At 41.8% G+C, this 22490-nt stretch overlaps 1 protein-coding gene across 4 annotated transcripts; it reads left to right on the top strand.

The window, feature by feature from the left end:
- Positions 1–2717: 2717 nt before the first annotated feature.
- On the top strand, positions 2718–22457 carry zgc:86598 (STKc_CK2_alpha domain-containing protein). 4 transcript variants are annotated; one of them, XR_005041321.1, is made up of 13 exons: positions 2718–2896; positions 12031–12162; positions 12662–12773; positions 14972–15073; positions 15264–15314; positions 15405–15464; positions 19216–19299; positions 19891–20001; positions 20093–20194; positions 20448–20548; positions 20805–21015; positions 21244–21333; positions 21525–22457. XR_005041321.1 is itself a non-coding variant. In XM_021560010.2 (13 exons), exons 2-13 carry the CDS (start codon positions 12062–12064, stop codon positions 21638–21640), a joined length of 1179 nt encoding a protein of 392 aa, XP_021415685.1. In that variant the 5' UTR covers positions 2720–2896; positions 12031–12061; the 3' UTR covers positions 21641–22457. The 4 variants fall into 4 exon arrangements, 3 of the variants coding, with proteins under 3 accessions (XP_021415685.1, XP_036827063.1, XP_021415687.1); XM_021560010.2 differs by having other exon boundaries at positions 2720–2896; positions 20805–20953; XM_036971168.1 differs by lacking the exon at positions 2718–2896 and adding an exon at positions 2962–3090 and having other exon boundaries at positions 20805–20953.
- The last annotated feature ends 33 nt before the right edge of the window (positions 22458–22490 follow it).

Raw genomic sequence — 22490 nt, 5'->3', positions numbered from 1 at the left:
GAGAAAGTAGTCTCCCTGTAGTACAGTTACATCTCACACGTCCCCTTGCTTTGGTATTTAGGCCTGCTCTGGCCCAGGTATCAAAGGAGTCCTCTGTCTGCTCTCACTAAAAGGATTTCTCTCTTTAAGTGTAAAAGGATAATTAGCTATTTCTCTCTCTCTCACATTATGGATCCCCTGATCAGGCCGATGGGAGCTGTCTTTTCAAGGCAAACATTGGCCTGGAAAGCCTTTGAAAGCTGGTAAGGTCAGATTTACATGTGCATAGGGAGGAGGAAGCCTATGAGTGCAATGGACTACTAGGGTTCCATCCCAAGCACTGAAAGGACTGGGACCCAACTTCACTTTTAATTAGGGATCGTCATACAGTAAGAAAATAAGAAGACTACAGTACTGTATATCAATGACAGTGGCAGTGACCCCTCTTAGGGAAAGTTCATGAGATTGTAAACACATTATACGGGACTCAATGACCTTCACTATTTTTGATATATTGTTTATTAAACAACATACAAATCCTTGAGTATGAACCTTATACACTGGGCTCTAGTAAGGTCTTACCTCACAAAAAAAGTGGGGGGAAAGAAATTACGATATTCTTGATATTAATTACAAACCACAATATTATTTTTCAAGACAACATATTGATTTACTTGACTTTTACTGTAAAAATCTGTTTTGAAGACAATGTGATGACAGAAGACAAGAGCACAACACTCTCGGGTCTCCAGTGTCCTCTCAAATACTATTGAATAAGATCGTTCGGTGCCAACTTTAGAAATTGCCTATAAAAATTCAGCCGCAATTTTCAGAGCTCTCCATCACCATGAAAAATTAGACCCTTCGACCAGCACATACCAGACAGGATTTATTCAACTGGGGATGGTATTGAATATCTAAAGTGTCACACATAGGCCTAGAATTAACCTGAATCATGATGCATTGTCTTTATTGTGATGGGGAATAATCTTTGGACTCTATAATCTGTGGACTCACCAACTCTAATGAGCAGTATCGAGATTTACCTGTCTTTTGGGTTGTGCTGAGGGACATGTTCAACACCCATTTATGAAGGTAACACCTATAACATATGATATCTCCAGACTAGTTAAGAATTTCTATCTATATAGATTATCTAAAAAGTACTCATGTCCCCTTTATGGTACAAACAGAGAACACTTTGTTTTTGGTAAATTGTGTTGCACAACAGCACTGGATTTACAGTACCAGTCAAAGTTTGTACACACCTACTCATTCAAGAGTTTTTCATTACTTGTACTATTTTTTACATTGTAGAATAATAGTGAAGACATCAAAACTATGAAATAACACACATGGAATCATATAGTAATCAAAAAAGTGTTCAACAAATCTACATATATGTTATATTTGAGATTATTCAAAGTAGCCAACCTTTGCCTTGATGATAGCTTTGCACACTCTTGGAATTCTCTTAACCAGCTTCATGAGGTAGTCACTTGGAATGTGTTTCAATTAACAGGTGTGCCTTGTTAAAAGTTAATTTGTGGAATTTCTTTCCTTCTAAACATTTTTCAGCCAATCAGTTGTGTTGTGACAAGGTAGAGGATAGCCCTATTTGGTAAAAGACCAAGTCCATATCATAGCAAGAACAGCTCAAATAAGCAAAGACAAATGACAGTCCATCATTACTTTAAGACATGTAGGTCAGTTGATCCAGAAAATTTCAAGAACTTTGAAAGTTACTTCAAGTGCAGTCGCAAAAACCATCAAGCACTATGATGAAACGGACTCTCTTGAGGACCCGCCACAGGAAAGGAAGACCTAGAGTTACCTCTGATGCAGAGGATACGTTCATTAGAGTTAACTGCACCTCAGAAATTGCAACTCAAATAAATGCTGATAAATAAATAGAGTTCAAGTAACAGGCACATCTCAACATCAACTGTTCAGAGGAGACTGCATGAATTGCTGCAAAGAAACCACTACTAAAGGACACCAATAAGATGAAGAGACTTGCTTGGGCCAAGAAACACGAGCAATGGACATTAGACCGGTGGAAATATGTCTTTCGGTCTTGATGGTCCAAATTGTACATTTTTGGTTACAACCGTTGTGTCTTTATGAGATGCAGAGTAGGCGAATGGATGATCTCCACATGTGTGGTTACCACCGTGAAGCATGGAGGAGGAGGTGTGGGAATGCTTTGCTGGTGACACTGTCTGTGATTTATTTAGAATTCAAGGCACATTTAACCAGCATTCTGCAGCGATACTCCATCCCATCTGGTTTGCGCTTAGTGAGACTATAATTTGTTTTTCAACAGGACAATGACCCAACACACCTCCAGGCTGTGTTAGGGCTATTTGACCAAGAAAGAGAGTGATGTTCAGTGAACAATGATTGGATGATGTGTACTTGCCTGATATCTGAAGACTTGCATTAGCTTTATGAGTGAATACTTTGCTTGGCAAGCTAACACAGTCTTGTGGGAACATTTTGTTCACTGCCAAAAATTATAGTGTGGGGCTTGTTGTGATGTTGCTTTGTCCCTGGCTCTATTCTGACATGCTTGGATACTACTAGCCTACTTGTCAATCAGGGTTTCCCAAACTCGGTTCTGGGGCACCCCCTGGGTGCACGTTTAGTTGTTTTGCCCTAGGACTACACAGCTGATTCAATTAACTCATTTTCAAACTTTGAATTATTTGAATCAGCTGTGCAGTGCTAGGGCCAAAAACGTTCATCCATGGGGGGCCCCAGGATCGTGTTTGGGAAACCAGGAATAGTGCCCATCAAATGAAATGCAGACAAGCGCCACCCCGAGGAGTGGAAGTCTTGAGGAACTGCCTTCCTTTATCGCAAACTGGTTGCCTGAGTTCGGTGTCGCTATATTTTCATTCCGAAGCTCTGAGAGGTAATATACTGTATATTTTAATCTAGTTTACCCCCGTTTAATTGACCCTTTTTGCGTAGGAAAAACCTGAATGTTTAGATTGTAGTGTAGCCTTCAACACTTGTTCTGTCGCGCGCATGTTATCATCTCGTGGAATGAATGCGGTACCATAGCTTGCTAACTACTGGGAGTTTTTCCCCGGACACGGCTTGCTGGTGAGCGGCTAATGTTAGCAAGCTATTATAGCTAACTATCTCTTATGGTTGTGTGGCAAGGCGTAAACCAAGGCACCGAGATAGAAATAAGACACTGTACTCACGTAAGAATATTGAAGTAGCTAATACACACACTAGCTTTAACATGAATAAAATCTCAATGTGGACATTTTTTTTTACCATTCTGAACCACCGGTTTAAGCTAGCCTCCTCGATTATCTAGCTAGGAAAACACCATGCTTGTGGCCTGATGACCGTGTGATAATCAATGAAATTTGCTTTTCGTAACAAGTATAACTACCAATGTTGATGGGGCTAGTGATAGCTTTAAATGAGTTTGAACCTTTTTACATATATTTTTTTAATGTAAAACTAGATACTACTGGAACTAGCAAAGCGTTAGTGAATATCCAGTTAACTGATAGTTAGCTAGATATTTAACGTTAGCTAGCCGGTTAGATGAATATATCAACAGCTAGCTAGCTAACGTTAGCTATAATTCTAGCCAAGATTAGTTGGAAAGCTATCTTTATGGGTCTATTGAATTACCTTTTTTAATGTGTGTTGTATCTTGTACAGGTGTTTGACCAACTCGTCTAGATAGTTGGGTTTACATTTTGACAGCTGACATTCTGAAGTTGAGTGTGAAGCTAAAGAGGACAACTTGTCTTCCAACAAAATATCTAACTAGCCAGCTACCTAGCTAATTTGTGCAATGTATCTCGTCTGACTTATATTCAATTCAAATAATACAACTTGTTTCTATCTAGAAGCAATTAAATCATATGATTAACAGCTCATCAATTCCTTGAATGATCACAAGCCTGACTCAAGCTCTGGCTATGTGTAGCCTATTACAGGGTAGCTGACTAAACTCAAATCCATGGTGAAAGAAGTTTCTGATGGAGTTTAGTCAGCTAATTACAGGGGAATTCTAACAAGGTAGCTACTAGCTATCTTTTGCGTTGTTTCCTTTCTGTGTTCAATTAGGTCCAGCACTATACAGACAGTAACTTCTGATAGGGAAATTACGGGAGTGGAACCAGAGTTCACAAAAATAGTAGGTAATATGTTGGTATGACTCATGTAGCCACATTTTTAAAATGTCTGTATCCCAGACCCCATCACGTTTTTGGGCCATGTATCTATCACATCTTGGTTTGCAATGGTTGAATCCATGTTACCTGGGCATAGATATTTATCAGGTGCAATATAGGCTAGGTGTACTCTCAGGGATCATGTCTCCCATGATCATTAGGCTAATGCCCCTCTGCCCTTGTTATTGTTGAAAGCCTGATCAAGATATCTTTGCATAGTTTTTTAAACATTTTTACGTAGAATGTCTCTGGTATTTTAGATTCGACTCCCTATCTTTTATATTTTCCACTTTTTTATCTAAGGGGACCAAAGATCTGCCTTAAGTGCTGGCACAGGCCTTGTGACTGGCTCTAACTTTGAGAGAAGCATGTGATCTGAAGTTAGTTTAACTATGGTACTGTTTAACAAAACAGCTCACTTTAAGGTAGTGTGTTGGGAAAGGGGTCCTTGGATTCTCTGGAACGGTATTCTAACCAAAAGGTTATGCTGCAAAACACAATAGCTGTTCTTTCTGTTCACCTCTTACAATGCACAAGTGTCTGTTACATTTTTATTATGCACGTTGGCTTTGGTGTTTTGGTTTGAGTGGAATGTGTCTAGTTTCAAGTTTTGGTATGTGAAGCCATCGTGATACTATGTGCCATTGTCATGTTGTGAGGCAATATGGGTTTGTGAGATTTGAGTGTTTCCCTTTGTTGCAGTAACGACAGGTTAAATGACAATGGAACAATTCTGAATAATATATTGTTTTTAAAGCTCTAGCCTAACCTACGTTTCCTTAAATTATTTCTGTAGCATACTACTACTGACTTTTGTTATCGTCGTGTTAATCAATTCTGTTTGTGATGCTTCATCTTTAGCTTGTATAGGCCTACAGGGTGAAATAAGGGTCAACAACATTCACTGAAGGAAAGGACAGAAGGGTCTGTTCTTTAGTGGTGGGGGAATCTGTGAAGTTGAATATTGCAATATTGTTTGAAGAGATTATAAATATATTTATTTCTGGGTTGCACTAGTCTGCTGTACCTATGTCATCTCCTTTGTAAATAATGAATGAACTTGTTTTCAGAACTTTTATTTGCATGACTGATCAAGAAAATGTTATTTCTCTGCAGCTGACAGGCCTATAGTGAGCAGTATGCTTTGGAAAATTGAATCGCGACACTGAATCACAATGCATATGGTAACGGCACCTAAGTGTCCTGATAATATTGTATTGTGAGGTCCCTGACAATTCCCAATCCTACAGTTCTTATAGTGTGCTGCAGGTATTATACCATTAGGTCTGCTGCACAGAATTCATTCTTCACACAGGACAGGAGGGCTGTCTCGTGTTTTTGTGAAGTTAGGCAGTGATACTCCCCTCCCGTGCTGTTGCTGTTTTTAAAATTGCAATGGCACACAGTTACCATATACCTTTTACAGACAGACTTTAACGTATGTTATCTGAAAAATTAAAAAATAAACAATTTAGCGCTCAATTCATACAGTCCCGTTTGTACCACATTGCTTAGATAATAAGCCTTTTATCTTCTGTGCACATGCTGGCAACTAGGAGTGAGAGTAGACGTTGGTCCATGTGGGTGGAAGTCCACTATATGTATATACATATCTCATCACAAATCATTATTAAATGGTTATGGGCAGGTCCTAAGAAACAAAACTAATCTATTTTCCAAATAATAGAATGGCATATTTTGAGTTTAATTATGTTACTGGTCTGTGCAGTCTATATGCTACGTGGCTGTGCCATGCACAGGAACTCAGTAGTTATTTTGTTCATTAAACAGACAAGACACACTTAGGCTACCCTTATCATAGTCAATACATATTTTATAGTAGGCTAAGAATAATATGAAATATAACAGAATTAAATATAAAGGACGTTTTTCCCACACAACTTACGTCATGGCAATGTGTGGAGCCATTGTAATAAAACCAAAAAGAAGGCACGCCCATACTTTATTGATCCAGGTTTCATATTTTTCTTACCAGCTCTCTGCTTTGTTAGGGTCTTACATTGAGTAACTTCATGATACATTGAAAAAATAGATTGATATTATTTTCTAAAGCATGTGTTCATATTTCACAACCTATGCATGCTTTTGTATGGGGCCAGATACCTGCCAAAAGGTTGAACGTACGTATCGTTAGGACTGTAAGAAAATCCTTGCGTGAAACATGACTGTGAAATTTAATCTGTGAACATACAAACACCATGTTACGATTACAGACAAAATATTTAGTCTTGTTGAAATTCTAACATACAATAGTACCTTTCAGAGTTTTGGCAGTTTCATCTCCCCAACAAAATAAACATACACCAAATGGCCTGTGAGGAGTACTACCCCGAGCAAAAAAATAAATGTCCTCTCACTGTCAACTGCGTTTATTTTCAGCAAACTTAACATGTGTAAATATTTGAATGAACATAAGATTCAACAACTGAGACATAAAGTGAACAAGTTCCACAGACATGTGACTAACAGAAATGGAATAATGTGTCCCTGAACAAAGGGGGGTGGGGGTCAAAAGTAACAATCAGTAACTGGTGTGGCCACCTGCTGCATTAAGTACTGCAGTGCATCTCCTCCTCATGGACTGCACCAGATCTTGCTGTGAGATGTTACCCCACTCTTCCACCAAGGCACATGCAAGTTCCCGGACATTTCTGGGGTAATGGCCCTAGCCCGCACCCTCCGATCCAACAGGTCCCAGACGTACTCAATGGGATTGAGATCCGGGCTCTTTGCTGGCCATGGCAGAACACTGACATTCCTGTCTTGCAGGAAATCACGCAGAGAACGAGCAGTATGGCTGGTGGCATTGTCATGTTGGAGGGTCATGTCAGGATGAGCCTGCAGGAAGGGTACCACATGAGGGAGGAGGATGTCTCCCCTGTAACGCACAGCTTTGAGATTGCCTGCAATGATAACAGGCTCAGTCCGATGATGCTGTGACACACCGCCCCAGACCATGACAGACCCTCCACCTCCAAATTGATCCCGCTCCAGAATACAGGCCTCGATGTAACCCATATTCCTTCGACGATAAATGCGAATCCGACCATCACCCCATGTGAGACAAAACCGCGACTCGTTAGTGAAGAGAACTTTTTGCCAGTCCGTCTGGTCCAGCGACGGTGGGTTTGTGCCCGTAGGCGATGTTGCTGTCTGGTGAGGATCTGCCTTACAACAGGCCTACAAGCCCTCAGTCCAGCCTCTCAGCCTGTAGCGAACAGTCGGAGCACTGATGGAGGGATTGTGTATTCCTGGTGTAACTCGTGCAGTTGTTGTTGTTGCCATCCTGTCCGTGTCCTGCAGGTGTGATGTACCGATCCTGTGCACGTGTTGTTACACGTGGTCTGCCACTGCGAGGACGATCAGCTGTCTGTCCTGTCTCCCTGTAGTGCTGTCTCAGGCGTTTCACAGTACGGACATTGCAATTTATTGCCCTGGCCACATCTGCAGTCCTCATGCCTCCTTGCTGCATGCTTAAGGCAAGTTCACGCAGATGAGCAGGGATCCTTGGCATCTTTCTTTTGGTGTTTTTCAGAGTCAATAGAAAGGCCTCTTCAGTGTCCTAAGTTTTCAGAACTGTGACTTTGATTGCCTACCGTCTGTAAGCTGTTAGTGTCTTAACGACTGTTCCACAGGTGCATGTTCAATAATTGTTTATGGTTCTGTGAAATTATTTGGATTTTTACGATTCATCTTTGAAAGACAGGGTCCTGAAAAGGGGACGTTTCTTTTTTTGCTGAGTTATTTTTTTATATATATATATAACTCAGCAAAAAAAGAAACGTCCCTATATATATATATATATATATATATATGGAAACTGGAATGAGTTATCCTGCATGTTTCAAAGTTAAGTCTCAATTACTCAGTTGAGTTGACTTCACAATAAGGTGGCTACTGTCATGGATTTGTTTGCCTGCCCAAGTCTAGATAGCATTAGCTGTGTTGTGCCTACAACAGTGAAGTTGGAGTCTGCTAGGTGTACCTCTACAGCATGGCCATATCTCTGGGTGACGTGAACATTGTCATTCATGCACCTTATCAAAATGAGTAATTCAATATTGCACCATCCCATTCTCTGGGCTCTGTCTGCAATCACAACCAGTAGTATCTACCAGGAATAATTAAACAGAATAGTAGATGTTTGGTGAATCTATGAAATATGTATGACCACTGGAGTCTTTGCAACTCAATATTTTGATTATTTATTTAATCTCTCATTCTTGCCAATGCATATTCTGTAGGAAGGGTTAATATGAATTTGAAATAATTTGACATGATTTATATGAATTGGTCATGAACATATGTACTGTGAAATGAACAATATAGAGGTTAAATGTAGGTTAAGTCTGTTATAAGCTTATTCCCACTCTTTACAATATCTCTGTTGCAGTGGTCTTAGGTAGTCTCCGTGTAGGATATTCTCTCCATCGCGACACTGCTGCCTAGTTGAAGAGCTTGTGATCTCCATGCAGCGCCTTGGGAAAAGCACACCTCGGCCTCAGAAGATGCCCTTCTGGAGGAATGAAACCATTCATTATACCCGACTGTAGGTCTATTTGCCTACTAGCCAAATTAAGTGGAGGGCATGCATGATGCGTGCAACATATTTTAACATTTCAATTAATCCTTCATTCAGTTCAGTCATTATGTCATCCATTGTCATTTGTCTGAGTTGCAATAGGAACTACATCAAAGAGAATAGAACTCTTATCCATATGTTTATTGAAATCCATGTGTGTATTCAAAATTAGGCTAAAGAACTTGAGAATTTAGATAACTTACAAAAAAACATGTATTTCAACTTGTAGGCATTGTAATTTAGGAACATTTTGGGTACTGTTTTGTGGAATAATTGTAGTACTCTATTTGTGTTTAAAAAGAAACCCTAGCTCACACGCCTCTAAATACATTTTCAACAAAGTTGTTGAAGCACATGCAGTGGCTGATAGGGAAAACAGATCTGGCCATAAGAATAGGCTATAGATAGTCTTGACCATTTGGGACCCCTTGGTTATTTCAATCAGGACAGGTTATAGCCAAGACGATCAATATTTTGTTTTCTCATTGATTTATATGGCTATAGCCTCTGTGGGATGGGGTTGTGCAATGCAAATGGCTATAACAAGCCTACATACGGAATGGAATTCACTAATACAACAGTCAAAATGCCTAATATAAGACCAATAAGTCTGTGCTCCCAAATACTGGAAAAAGTGTGATTCATTACTCACCACAGTAGCCCCATGCGGCTATGAAAATAAATTATGAAATTATATAGCCATTTAAATAACACAACAGCATGGCATATTTAGATAGTGGAATAGGCCTAACCTAAATCATAATTACTTTCTATTTTGCAGCCCAGGCAGTTATTCTAAATGAGGCTTGTTTGTGTCTTTATCATTCTCACACAAGTAATTTGCAGAAGGCCCGAGCCTATACTACTTCATCTACTGGTATAATGTCCTTATTGAATGCAGTTCTAAAACAGACTTTTATTTTGGAGATGAACTCGGAAGCTGCAAAGCAACTCTAACATCTGGGCTAGAGTTGCTTGTTTGACAAGCTGACTTCGGTTCATGTCCTTTGCAGATGCCACGTTACTAACAAGTTTGTATAAAACAGATCTAACCGTTAAGTAGGTTTTGAAGGTGTAACTGTTCATTCATAGTCGTAACACGGTTGGTACGTTTACACATCTAGTTTAACGTTTCTTGATTCCCGCATGGCTTTTCTCATGGTCCAAATGATACCTGCCAAAAGGGTTGAACGTGCGTATTTGGGTCCATACTTTTGGAGTTGCCTATATGCAAAATAATGGGCTCCATTATTGCGTGCTGAATGTTTCGGATCAGTGGTAGATGAGGAAATGACTAGATTATCTGCCCAGCCAGAGAATTAACCAAATAAACAGATGGAGATTCAGTGAAACAACAAAATCACATTAAGACGAGTCACAGGCTTTTTGGTTGTGAATAGGCCTAGGCTACTGAGCGACTACGAGTGAAGAGTAAAATAATCCCCTTGTTAAACTACATAACATGCTGACAAAATGTCAGTCCTAATAAATGAGCCAACTAGACAAGATCAAATTAAAAATAATTTTTTAACCCCCTTTTCTCCCCAATTTCATGGTATCCAATTGGTAGTTACAGACCTGTCCCATCACTGCAACTCCCGTAGTACTCGGGAGAGGCGAAGGTCGAGAGCTGTGCGTCCCCCGAAACAACCCAGCCAAGCCGCACTGTTTCTTGACACAACTCCCGCTTAACCGGAAGCCAGCTGCACCAAAGTGTTGGAGGGAACACCGTACTCCTGGCGACTGAGTCAGTGTGCGTTACGCTCGGCCCGCCACAGGAGTCGCAAGTGCGCGATGGTACAGGAACATCCCTGCCGACCAAACCCTCGCGTAACCTGGACGACACTGGGCCAATTGTGCGCCGCCCCATGGGTCTCCTGGCCGCGGCAGGCTGCGACAGAGCCTGGACTCGAACTATGTCCTCTAGTGGCACAGCTACTTAGACCACTTCGCCACTCTGGTGACCCCATTCAGGTCAATTTAACTAACATTTCCAGAGCCTAGTTGTAAACTAACCAATATGTTGATTCAGTGAGAAGGAAAATTTGACCTTTTTTATAGATTTTTATCAAGACCCCACACTTCTCTCAAAGCAGAGCCAAACGGTGCTGAAATAGTTGACCACACGTGGGTAGGCTAGTGTTTTTAAATGTTCTATAACAATTGGATGAGTAAGCAACAAGTTGATGCCTTCATTGCACTGGTCTACTTTATTCCAATATTTTAGTAATTTGGTTATTATTTATTCCCACAGTAATTTGTTATGCATTTGTCCAGTTGTGGTTAAGAAAATCGTGCATGTGGTGGGCTATGTGAAGAGATGGGTGAAGTGACATGGCTCGCAAAGTTTAGAACTGCCAGGAGGATAATAGTAACGGGTGCTGCTTAGCAACCATCAAGGGCTTAAGAAAGTAGTGCTGCCAATGCACCACGTGAATTTTATCGCATAGGTTGGTAGCCGGAAATAAAAGTAGAGGCTTGGCGCTGGCAATACCTTTTCATATATAAAGAAAATTTGGTGAAATGCTAAAGTTGGTGGAAAAACGTCTTGAATTAACCAAACTTATAGTGTTGTCTTTTATTTTGCCTTTTTACATTTAGCTAGAGGCCATGTTTTTCCCTGTTCATTGATTCAGTAGCAGAAATCCAATTTGCACCAAATTAATGAAGTTATCCTGCTAAATTTAAAAAAAAAATCAGCGCCCACATGATGACCATTTGGAATGGATAGGCTAAGATTCTACGATGGGCCGTGATGACAAAAACACCCGTTTCATATGGCTCCACACTATAGCTCAACCTATAGTTGATAAAGGTGTCTGGACTCAAATTAGGCCATAGGATTCAAAATACAGCGACGTGTCTGATGCCATCAACATCACAAACAACGAGAAAGTAGTAGTCAAAATACTCAAGGTACTGGCTCTGGACTTCATTGAACAGTTACTGAGACCAGTGTTTCTTTCAAATGGGATGGCAGGTAGCCTAGTGGTTAGAGCATTGGACTAGTAACCGAAAGGTTGCAAGAATCCCAGAGCTGACAAGGTAAAGATCTGTCATTCTGCCCCTGAACAAGGCAGTTCCTAGGCCGTCATTGAAAACAATTTGTTCTTAACTGACTTGCCTAGTTAAATAAAGGTAAAATTAAAAATGCACAGCGGCTTCACAGCTGTCCATCCGTGTGTGTGTTTCTCTCTCTGTTTAATGCATTTCTATGGTCTTCTCTGCCTTGACCCATAGGTCCTGAGGCAGCCTTTGCGTCCACCTGAACATGTCTGGCCCGGTCACCAGTCGATCCCGGGTTTACCCCGACGTGAACACACAGAGACCCCGGGAGTACTGGGACTACGAGTCACACGTTGTGGAGTGGGGGTGAGCTGAGCTAGCCATCAAGCCATGTGATTGTCCACGGCAGCACCACACCCTTACCCATTTCAGTGTTCAACATACTGACGTACTACTCGCATCCTCTCTTCCTTCTGGCTTTCTCATGCAATGGGTTTTGAGAAAGAGGATAGGAGAAAGGACGTGAGGAGTATGCAATTTAGATTCTCCCTATGAGATTTATCTATGGCGTGCTCCCCTATCTGGGCCATGTTCAGCAGAGCAAGACAGGAATGGAGCGTTCACATAGAAATATATGAAGTAGAACAAACATGCCTTATGTAGAGTAAGGACTCGCATCGGCTCTATTCATCACATTCTCCCTACAACATGGCCCTGGTGCGTTGCAACTCTAATTAAGAACTTGGAATGTGCCAGCTTTATCATCCTGTATCAGTGTTAACTCTGTTGGGGGAATCGTGGGCTTATCCGTCTTAACATTGTTGTGAATATTACTCTTTTTTTTTTTTCTCTGTCTGACCCTCAGGAATCAAGATGACTACCAGCTGGTGCGAAAACTCGGCCGAGGCAAATACAGCGAAGTGTTTGAAGCCATCAACATCACAAACAACGAGAAAGTAGTAGTCAAAATACTCAAGGTACTGGCTCTGGACTTCTCTTTCACTCCAGTGAACAGTTACTGAGACCAGTGTTTCTTTTATTTATTTATTTATTTATTTATATATATATATATATATATATATATATATATATATATATATATATATATATATATATATATATATATATATATATATATATATATATATATATATATATATATATATATATATATATATATATATATATATATATATATATATATATATATATATAAATAAAAATTTCCTTTCAGGGCCGTGTCTTTCAAAGATCATTTGTAAAAATCCAAATAACTCCACAAATCTTCAATGTAAAGGGTTTAAACACTGTTTCCCATGCTTGTTCAATGAACCATAAACAATTATTGAACATGCACCTGTGGAACAGTCGTTAAGACACTAACAGCTTACAGACGGTAGGCAATTAAAGTCACAGTTCTGAAAACTTAGGACACTGACTCTGAAAAACACCAAAAGAAAGATGCCAAGGGTCCCTGCTCATCTGCGTGAATGTGCCTTAGGCATGCAGCAAGGAGGCATGAGGACTGCAGATGTGGCCAGGGCAATAAATTGCAATGTCTGTACTGTGAGACGCCTAAGTCAGCACTACAGGGAGACAGGACATACAGCTGATCGTCCTCACAGTGGCAGACCACGTGTAACACCGGCACAGGATCGGTACATCTGAACATCACACCTGTGGGACAGGTACAGGATGGCAACAACAACTGCTTGAGTTTCACCAGGAATGCACAATCCCTCCATCAGTGCTCAGACTGTCTGCAATAGGCTGAGAAAGGCTGGACTGAGGGCTTGTATGCCTATAGGCCTCAACAACTTCACCTATGTGCACAAACCCACCGTCGCTGGACCAGACAGGACTGGCAAAAAGTGCTCTTCGCTAACGAGTGTCTCACCGGGGGTGATGGTCTGATTCGCATTTATCGTCGAAGGAATGAGTGTTACACCGAGGCCTGTACTCTGGAGAGGGATCGATTTGGAGGTGGAGAGTCATGGTCTGGGGCGTTGTGTCACAGCATCATCGGACTGAGGAAGTTATCATTGAAGGCAATCTCAAAGCTGTGTGTTACAGGGGAGACATCCTCCTCCCTCATGTGGTACCCTTCCTGCAGGCTCATCCTGACATGACCCTCCAGCATGACAATGCCACCAGCCATACTGCTTGTTCTGTGTGTGATTTCCTGCAAGACAGGAATGTCAGTGTTCTGCCATGGCCAGCGAAGAATCTGGATCTCAAGGTGAGGGCTAGGGCCCCACCCCCCCACAGAAATGTCTGGGAACTTGCAGGTGCCTTGTTGGAAGAGTGTTGTAACATCTCACAGCAAGAACTGTCAAATCTGGTGCAGTCCATGAGGAGGAGATGCACTCCAGTACTTAATGCAGCTGGTGGCCACATCGGATACTGACTGTTACTTTTGTTCTCCCCCCCCCCCCCCCTTTTTTTTTCAGGGACACATTACTCCATTTCTGTTAGTCACATGTCTGTGGAACTTGTTCAACTTCTGTTGTTGAATCTTGTTATGTTCATACAAATATTTACGTATGTTAAATTTGCTGAAAATGAACGCAGTTGACAGTGAGAGGATGTTTCTTTTTTTGCTGAGTTTCTTTTCGTGTTATTTAGACAGTTGGAAACAGTAGGAGACAGGCAAGCGGGAATAACCTTTGGAACGGTGGAGACTGGTATTGAACCCCGGTCTCCAGTTGAGTGAGACATTGTTACCACTAGACTACGGGCTCTGCACCTCAGACCCAAAGTTCCTCACGCTGTGGATGGGCTTCAGTAAGGGCCTGGCAGCTAGCCTTTTGTTTATCATTTGGCCTATAGACTGTACAATGGGCTCCCGAGTGGCGCAGCAGCCTATTGCACTGCATCTGTGCTAGAGGTGTCACTACAGACCCTGGTTTGATTCCAGGCTGTATCACAGCCGGCCGTTATTGGGAGTCCCATAGGGCGGCACATAATTGGCCCAACATCGTTAGGTTTTGGCCCGGGGTAGGCCGTCGTAAATAAGAATTTGTTCTTAACTGACTTACCCAATTAAATACAAAATAAAGTACATGTTCTGGGTAAGGCTTTCTAGATACTGCTCACAGCATGGTATTTCTCAGAAGCACTGTCCAACTTTATTTTCCTTCCAATCTCCTGCATGTTCTTCTCTTGTGCCTAACAGCCAGTAAAGAAGAAGAAAATCAAGCGAGAAATCAAGATTCTAGAAAACCTGCGAGGTGGCCCCAACATCATCACACTTCTAGACATCGTCAAGGATCCAGTGGTCAGTTTCTCCACCTACTAATAATGCATGCCGTCGTGCTGCCCGGTACATATCATATGACATTTTGGGCACCACTCTCGCTGAAAATCCAGCAGACTCTGGTATGCATCCGCTTTGTAATGATTTTACTCAACATATTTGGTCTGTGTTTATGAACATTTCAAAAATACATTTTGTCTTATGATTGCAGTCCCGGACTCCAGCCCTGGTTTTTGAACATGTTAACAACACAGACTTCAAGGTAAGTAGCATCACTCATTTGCTTCCATTCAGAATGGAGGCCTTCGCTTGAACTGTCATTCTAGTGAACTGTTTTTTTCTTTTCTTGTAGCAATTATATCAAACGCTATCAGACTACGACATACGGTTCTACATGTACGAGATCTTAAAGGTAAGACCTAATTATGGGGGGTAGACGGCGAACGGCTGTCCATTTAAAAGTGTGTCTATATATACACTACCGTTCAAAAGTTTGGTCACTTAGGAATGTCCTTATTTTTGAAAGAAGTTAAAAAAAAATAGTCAATTTAAAATGTATCAGAAATACAGTGTAGACATTGTTCATGTTGTAAATGACTAATGCAGCTGGTAATGGCTGACTTTGTATGCCTATGTAGATATTCCATTAAGAGGCCCATTATCTCCAACCATCACTCCTGTGTTCCAGTGGCACGTTGTGTTAGCTAATCCAAGTTTACCATTTTAAAAGGCTAATGGATCATTAGAAAACGCTTTTGCAATTATGTTAGCAAAGCTGAAAACTGTTGTACTGATTAAAGAAGCAATATAACTGGCCTTCTTTTGACTAGTTTAGTATCTGGAGCATTAGCATTTGTGGGTTCAATTACAGGCTCAAAATGACCTTTCACTCTCGTCAGTCAGTCTATTCTTGTTCTGAGAAATGAAGGCTATTCCATGTGAGAAATTGCCAAGAAACTGAAGATCTTGTACAACACTGTGTACTACTCCCTTGCCAGAACAGCGCAAACTGTCACTAACCAGAATAGAAAGAGTGGGAGGCCCCGATGCACAACTGAGCAAGAGGAGCTGCACATTAGAATGTCTAATTTGAGAAACAGACGCCTCACAAGTCCTCAACTAGCAGCTTCATTAAATAGTACGTGTAAAACACCAGTTTCAATGTCAACAGTGAAGAGGTGACTCTGGGATGCTGGCCTTCTAGGCAGAGTTGCAATGAAAAAGCCATATCTCAGACTGGCCAATAAAGAGGAGATTTAGATGGGCAAAAGAACACAGACACTGGACAGAGGAACTCTGCCTAGAAGGCCAGCATCCCGGAGTCGCCTCTTCACTGTTGACGTTTAGACGGGTGTTTTGTGGGTACTATTTTATGAAGCTGCCAGTTGAGGACTTGAGGCGTCTGTTTCTCAAACTAGACACTAATTATTTTAATGGACAAAAAAAATTGCTTTTCTTTCAAAAACAAGGACATTTCTATAGTTATACAGCAAGTAACTGCATGTGTTTCACGATCAGTTAAAATCAATTGATCATGTAATTTCAGATACGTCAGGGTAGCCTCACGATACATCTCAATATTGGCCACCAATATTGGATTTGAGATTTGGCAAAACTGTGGCACTGTGTTGTGACACAACTGCACATTTTAGTGGCCTGATATTGTCCCCAGCACAATGTGGCCCTGTGTAATGATCATGCCGTTTAATCAGCTTCCGGTCAGGTGGATGGATTATCTTGGCAAAGGAGAAATGCTCACTGACAGGGACGTAAACGACACCTGCCACTTACATTAAATGTCACAAGCATATTATCCACCTGGTACTGGACTGTTATGTTGAGTCAGGCTGCATCAATGACATTATGGCCTGACATCGGTAGGTGTAGGCCAGTACCTTGCATTCACCTCTGAGATTAGCCTACATTCTGATGCACGGTTCCTGTACTGTATTTAGGACATGTTATAGAGCTTTAGGGTGGGGAGCATCTAGTCAGTCTCTCTCCCACGGGGGAGGGGATTTACCCTAGCTGCTACAGTGTTAATTTTGGCAGCTGTGTTAGATTGTTTTAGTCTTGGTCACGTTTTAGCAATTTATCCTTCATTAGTTTTTAGTTCGACTAAAACGCTGGACAATCAGTCGACTAAAACGCTGGACAATTTGTCTAGTTTTAGTCACAGTGCATTTTGTTCCCATTTAAATAATTAATATTTGCCCTTAACGTTCATCATTGGCATAATCAGATGGCCTTGTCCAACTAGGCCTACTGTCCACTCTTATACCTTAACTGGCAACATTGATATTGTGGCAGATTGTAACCAATGCCAGCCATAATAACCATACAGGCTATAAAGCCTTGGCTACAGGCTAAACAATTTACACAACTGTTTGAGGGGGGTAAATAACTGTGATTTCATTAAGGTGTAGAATCTGAGCTTTCCAACAATGCTAAAAGTATTACTGTACTCTTAAAATTCAGCAAATAGCATTTTGTTTTTCCAATTGGATAAAGGGAACCACAACTCTCATTTGCATACCTCGAGAGTGGCAAAACAGATGAATAACGGCGTATGTGGCAAAATAGATCTTCTCATGTGATCAGAACAAAAATTGCCTATACGAAAGCAAAGATAATCAAAGACATTGTTTCTAATTGAGGGAAGTTGCAATTGAAGTGCTCTGGCTTCGTGGCAGTTCAAGAGGCGTGTGATTGAATGACCTCCCTGGAACTGTGTGTGTGGAAGAGCCTGCTTTTCTCAAGCAGCCCGCGCAACTGAAAAGTTATCAGCCATTGAGAGGATTGCATTAAATATTCTGAGAAGCCATGCATGCTTATGATTGGACAAAACGGTTGAAAAGGAGATTTGTGGCGTTTTCGTGAACTAAAATGAAAAGTAATTTAGTAAATCGTTTTTTCCCTAGGGCGTCTTGTTATAGTCATTTGTTTTTGTCAGGAAAAATAGGTAGTTGACAAGTGTATTTCGTTGTAGTTCTTGACGAAATTAACTGAGCCGCCGCCGCTGCTGAGGGAATCTCTTTACTGTGGCAAGCAGAAACTCTGAGCAGGCGAGGAAGAGGCAACCCATATGTAGGAGACGTGTTCAAAGCATGAGGATTTATGAGTGGACAGGCCTGACACATTGTGCCTTTCTGTACTCGCAGCCCAACCCCTGCTCAGCTAGGAGTATTTCTACCACAGTTGCTCCTCACGCTGGTGCTACAGGAAAACTACTATGCCTGAGACTTCATCAGTTTATTATGTAGCCTGTATGGATGGATGAAAACCTGCTGGTTTTATATTTATTTTAATCAAAATTAAGCATATACCAAATATGACTGAGGACAATGGGAAGATACTGTACTTTTGTCTTAATATTTTTCTCTATAAATGGCTGGTGGTGGATTACAGTACAATGGTCTGTCACAGGGTTCACCATGGTTTTCTGCTCTATGGCAGCTCTGTCTCAGTGGTAGCAGCCTTGTTGATACGTGCTGCCAAGCTAAGGTGTGCTAAGCTGGATCACGGAACGCTCTCCCCAGCCCACAAGCACGGTAAAGCATCTGCTCCTGTTCTTATCCCACAGACTTGGCCTTCTCGCATATCTGATGCTCTCTCCCTGGCCTCACTGATGCTGGTGAAACATCAGCTAAAGTAGCTGTCAGAGATCCGGAATTAAGGATAGGAATCCCTATCCATGGTTGTTAGCCTATAGATTAGTAGTGATCTCAGATCATGGGACAAAAACCTGCAGCTCCCCGGGAGAAGGGTTTATGAGGATCAGTGGCCTATAGTGTCATCTGTGCTTTTCAATATGATTATTGTATTTAAAACGGAGTCATTAAATCCGTTTAAGTGCTGTGTAGGGCTATATGCTGACAGTGAGAAAGCAAATGAATCATTACACCATCACCACCGATGATACTGAAGTTGGCCAAGTATTTACCATTATGTTTACATCAGTAGGACTTAGTGCAGCCATAAAGATGACTGACAAGGCCACTGTCCCTGCTTAATTGGCTGGAATACGTGAGAGAGACCTGTTATTCACCTGAATGCCGTGGCATTTTTTTCCCGTTACACAACTTTCTGCCTCTGTCCTAGTTCACCTGAGCCAGTTCCCAGCTGTTTCTGCTTTCATCTCTCCTCTCTGTTCCCACCCACAGGCCCTGGACTACTGTCACAGTATGGGCATCATGCACCGAGACGTCAAGCCACACAACGTCATGATTGACCACGAACACAGAAAGGTACTGGCCTATTTCTCCCTTTTCCCTCCCTTCTTTCCCTGATTGGCTAACTTACTCCACCAAAGACCAACGCATGGGTGGAGTATTGCCCCACAGTGTGCGACTTGTTTAGTTGGTTCACAAAGCACCCGGTCTCATCTGTGATTGGTCCAATTGTGACATACAAGGCATTTAGCCAATTTGTTGATCAAGGCACTTAACCCTAATTTGCTCCAGAGGTGCCGTACTACTTTCCCTGACCCTGTAAAACAACCCATCACTGCACCTATCCGGTGTGTGATACACCTTTTTTTACCTTTTCATTCAGTTGGTAGAATATTTCATGTTACCTCCTGAGGTAAGACACATTTCAGAGATAGTCTTTGGTTTATTTTTGTAATATCTAATTTTTATTTAAGGTTTTGTCCTCCATTGCGACTTGAAAGTGTAGACATCTGATACTGTATACACAATTAACCATTCATGTATTCCACCCACATGCATATCTGTTAAGTTTTGAACAAAATGTCCTGAGTTTTGGTTTGATCTTTATCTGACTAAAGTCCTGGCTGTTTGGTTCTAGTGATGTAGCTGTTGATTGGTTGTTTCTAGCTTCGCCTTATAGACTGGGGTTTGGCAGAGTTCTACCACCCTGCTCAGGAGTACAATGTACGAGTGGCGTCCCGATACTTCAAGGGTCCAGAGCTGCTAGTCGACTACCAGGTCAGGCAGTTCTCTGGCTTTTTAGAACATTTATCCCGGTGCTGTTGACTGTGCCCTGATGCCGTTCCCTGTTGACTGTGCCCCTATATAGATGTATGACTACAGTTTAGACATGTGGAGCTTGGGCTGCATGCTGGCCAGTATGATCTTCAGGAAGGAGCCTTTCTTCCACGGACACGACAACTACGACCAGGTGAGAGCTCAGCCACCATGTCAAATCAACCAAATTATATATCAATCAATTACATTGTATCTGTATAGTGCTTTTAACTAAAGTGTCAGTGTTTTAATAGTAACCTGGCCTTAACCCCCAAAGAGATGCACACACATGTCCAATGTTAATGTGTGTACTGCTTTATCCTAACCCCTCTATATATCTATTGATGTTCAGACAGCAGGTGCTGCCCCCCAGTGTTTAACGCATGTCAGTCTCGTTTGTTTTGCAGCTTGTACGAATCGCAAAAGTCCTGGGCACAGAAGATCTTTATGACTACATCGATAAATACAACATCGAGCTAGACCCACGGTTCAACGACATTCTGGGCAGGTAGGTTGATCTCAAATCTCGATGTTGCGTCTATCGGTCTATCTGTCAGTTTGAGCAAGGCGAGGCATAGAATCACATGAGTAGTTATGTGGGATGGAAGGTGATTTGTCGATCAGCGATTCAGCACATACCCAACTGCAACACACTAACACTTACCGTGTGACCATTTATGCTCTGTCAAGTGGTGGGAGAGGTTTGAGGAGAGGCTGTGTCCATGTTGTATTGTTGCTGATCGTTTAGTCTCTTTGTTACCCAGACATTCCCGTAAACGGTGGGAGAGGTTTGTGCACAGTGAGAATCAGCACCTGGTGAGCACCGAGGCTCTGGACTTCCTGGACAAGCTGCTGCGCTACGACCACCACGCCCGCCTCACAGCCCGGGAGGCCATGGACCAGCCCTACTTCTGTGAGCTGCACCTCATTATCCATCTCTCTCACACACACTCACCATGGACCAGCCCTACTTCTGTGAGCTGCACCTCATTATCCATCTCTCTCACACCCACTCACCTTGGACCAGCCCTACTTCTGTGAGCTTTAATGTTACCTCCCTGTTATCCATAGTTTCCGTGTCAGTTTTTCCACAGTCTACACTGGAATATATTGGACTGTCATGCATCTCTGCACGCCATTTGTGTATTCAATGATGTGCTATGTTTGCTTGTGTGATTGTAATTGAGTTTGTCTCTCTGTCAGACCCCATTGTGAAAGACCAGGCGAGGATGGGCTCTACATCAGGGCTGTCGACTGGTTCTACCCCAGTCAGCTCCTCCAGTATGATGACAGGTAACAAACACAGGGTCTGATGATATGTCTGCAAAGGAGGATGGTTATTTGGTTATTGATCAAAAACAGAATCAGTTCTTGTGTGATAATTTGCTAATGGAGGAAGTCCCCAGCCACTTCCTGATGCGGTTTTCATCTTCTGTCTGCTACTGCACGGTTTTCGTCTTCATCTTTTAATTTCTCTTCTCCAGGCATCACCTCCATGTCCTCGTCGCAGCCCCTGGCTAATGTGGCGGGCTCTCCTGTGATCTCCTCCCCCAGTGCTCTGGCCACTCAGGTCCCAGCCGCTGCCGGGGCCCAGCCCTGAACGGTGCCCTCAGCCTGGGGCCTGGGATGGACCCTCTGTCTGGCCTGGCCTACCCAGCCAACCACCATTTTTATGTTGAGTATAACAGAGACAAAGGAAAAGATATTAGGTTTTTTTCATACAATAATTCTATATTGAGATCCGGGGGAGAGAGAAGAGAACAAACATTACCTGCGTCTGTCTGGATAAAAACCGTAGCTGCGTTCTTTCATGATGACGGTGTCTAGAAATGCAACTACGTAGAAAGTAAGCAAAATGGACAATAAAAATTATTTTATATGTCCCTAAAGTACATGTTTGTTTTCTATGGGTCGGAGGTTGTTGATTTTCTAGTTCTTTTTTTCACATCAAATGACTCATGGGCTGCTTGTAACACTTAGTTAATTACGTTTTCTGTTGGTCATATTTTCGTCATTGAATTTCTCTCAATAGAACGGCACCCCTGATTTAGTTATTTCAGTGTCGTCCCTAATGTTTTTATCACGAGGCAGTGTCACAATGATTATGCTTGTTATTTGGTTGTGGCTATTTCAGGCTCATTGAACTAACTTTTTGTACTTGAGTTACGCTGACATATGACTGTGTTTATAAAATGTATTCAATAAGCCCATGTTGTTTTTACTACATCCAGTGCACAGTGTGTAGTTTAAGAGACTTCACTGACCTGTTTTGTTTTGTTCACTTGTTTGAAGCTGAGACCATGGAGAAAGTCCAGTTGGCTTGATTAGAGGCTTACTTTTTCTCTAAATCTGCTTGCTGAGTTTGTTACCTTACAGAAAACTCAGGCAAGGAGAGCACCCAGAATGAATGTTTTTTTTTTGTGTTTGTTTTGTACAATTGAATAATTAAA

The sequence above is a fragment of the Oncorhynchus mykiss genome, chromosome 32, assembly GCF_013265735.2.
Source record: "Oncorhynchus mykiss isolate Arlee chromosome 32, USDA_OmykA_1.1, whole genome shotgun sequence".
In the NCBI taxonomy this organism is placed as follows: Eukaryota; Metazoa; Chordata; class Actinopteri; order Salmoniformes; family Salmonidae; genus Oncorhynchus; species Oncorhynchus mykiss.
This window is presented reverse-complemented; position numbering and strand designations above follow the sequence as displayed.

Bases quoted from the DNA above. Each gene is read 5' to 3' on its own strand.
- zgc:86598 (XM_021560010.2), top strand. From the start codon at position 12,062: ATGTCTGGCCCGGTCACCAGTCGATCCCGGGTTTACCCCGACGTGAAC. The intron at 15,074-15,263 runs GTCAGTTTCTCC...TTATGATTGCAG, and splicing joins ACATCGTCAAGGATCCAGTG to TCCCGGACTCCAGCCCTGGT. The intron at 15,315-15,404 runs GTAAGTAGCATC...CTTTTCTTGTAG, and splicing joins TTAACAACACAGACTTCAAG to CAATTATATCAAACGCTATC.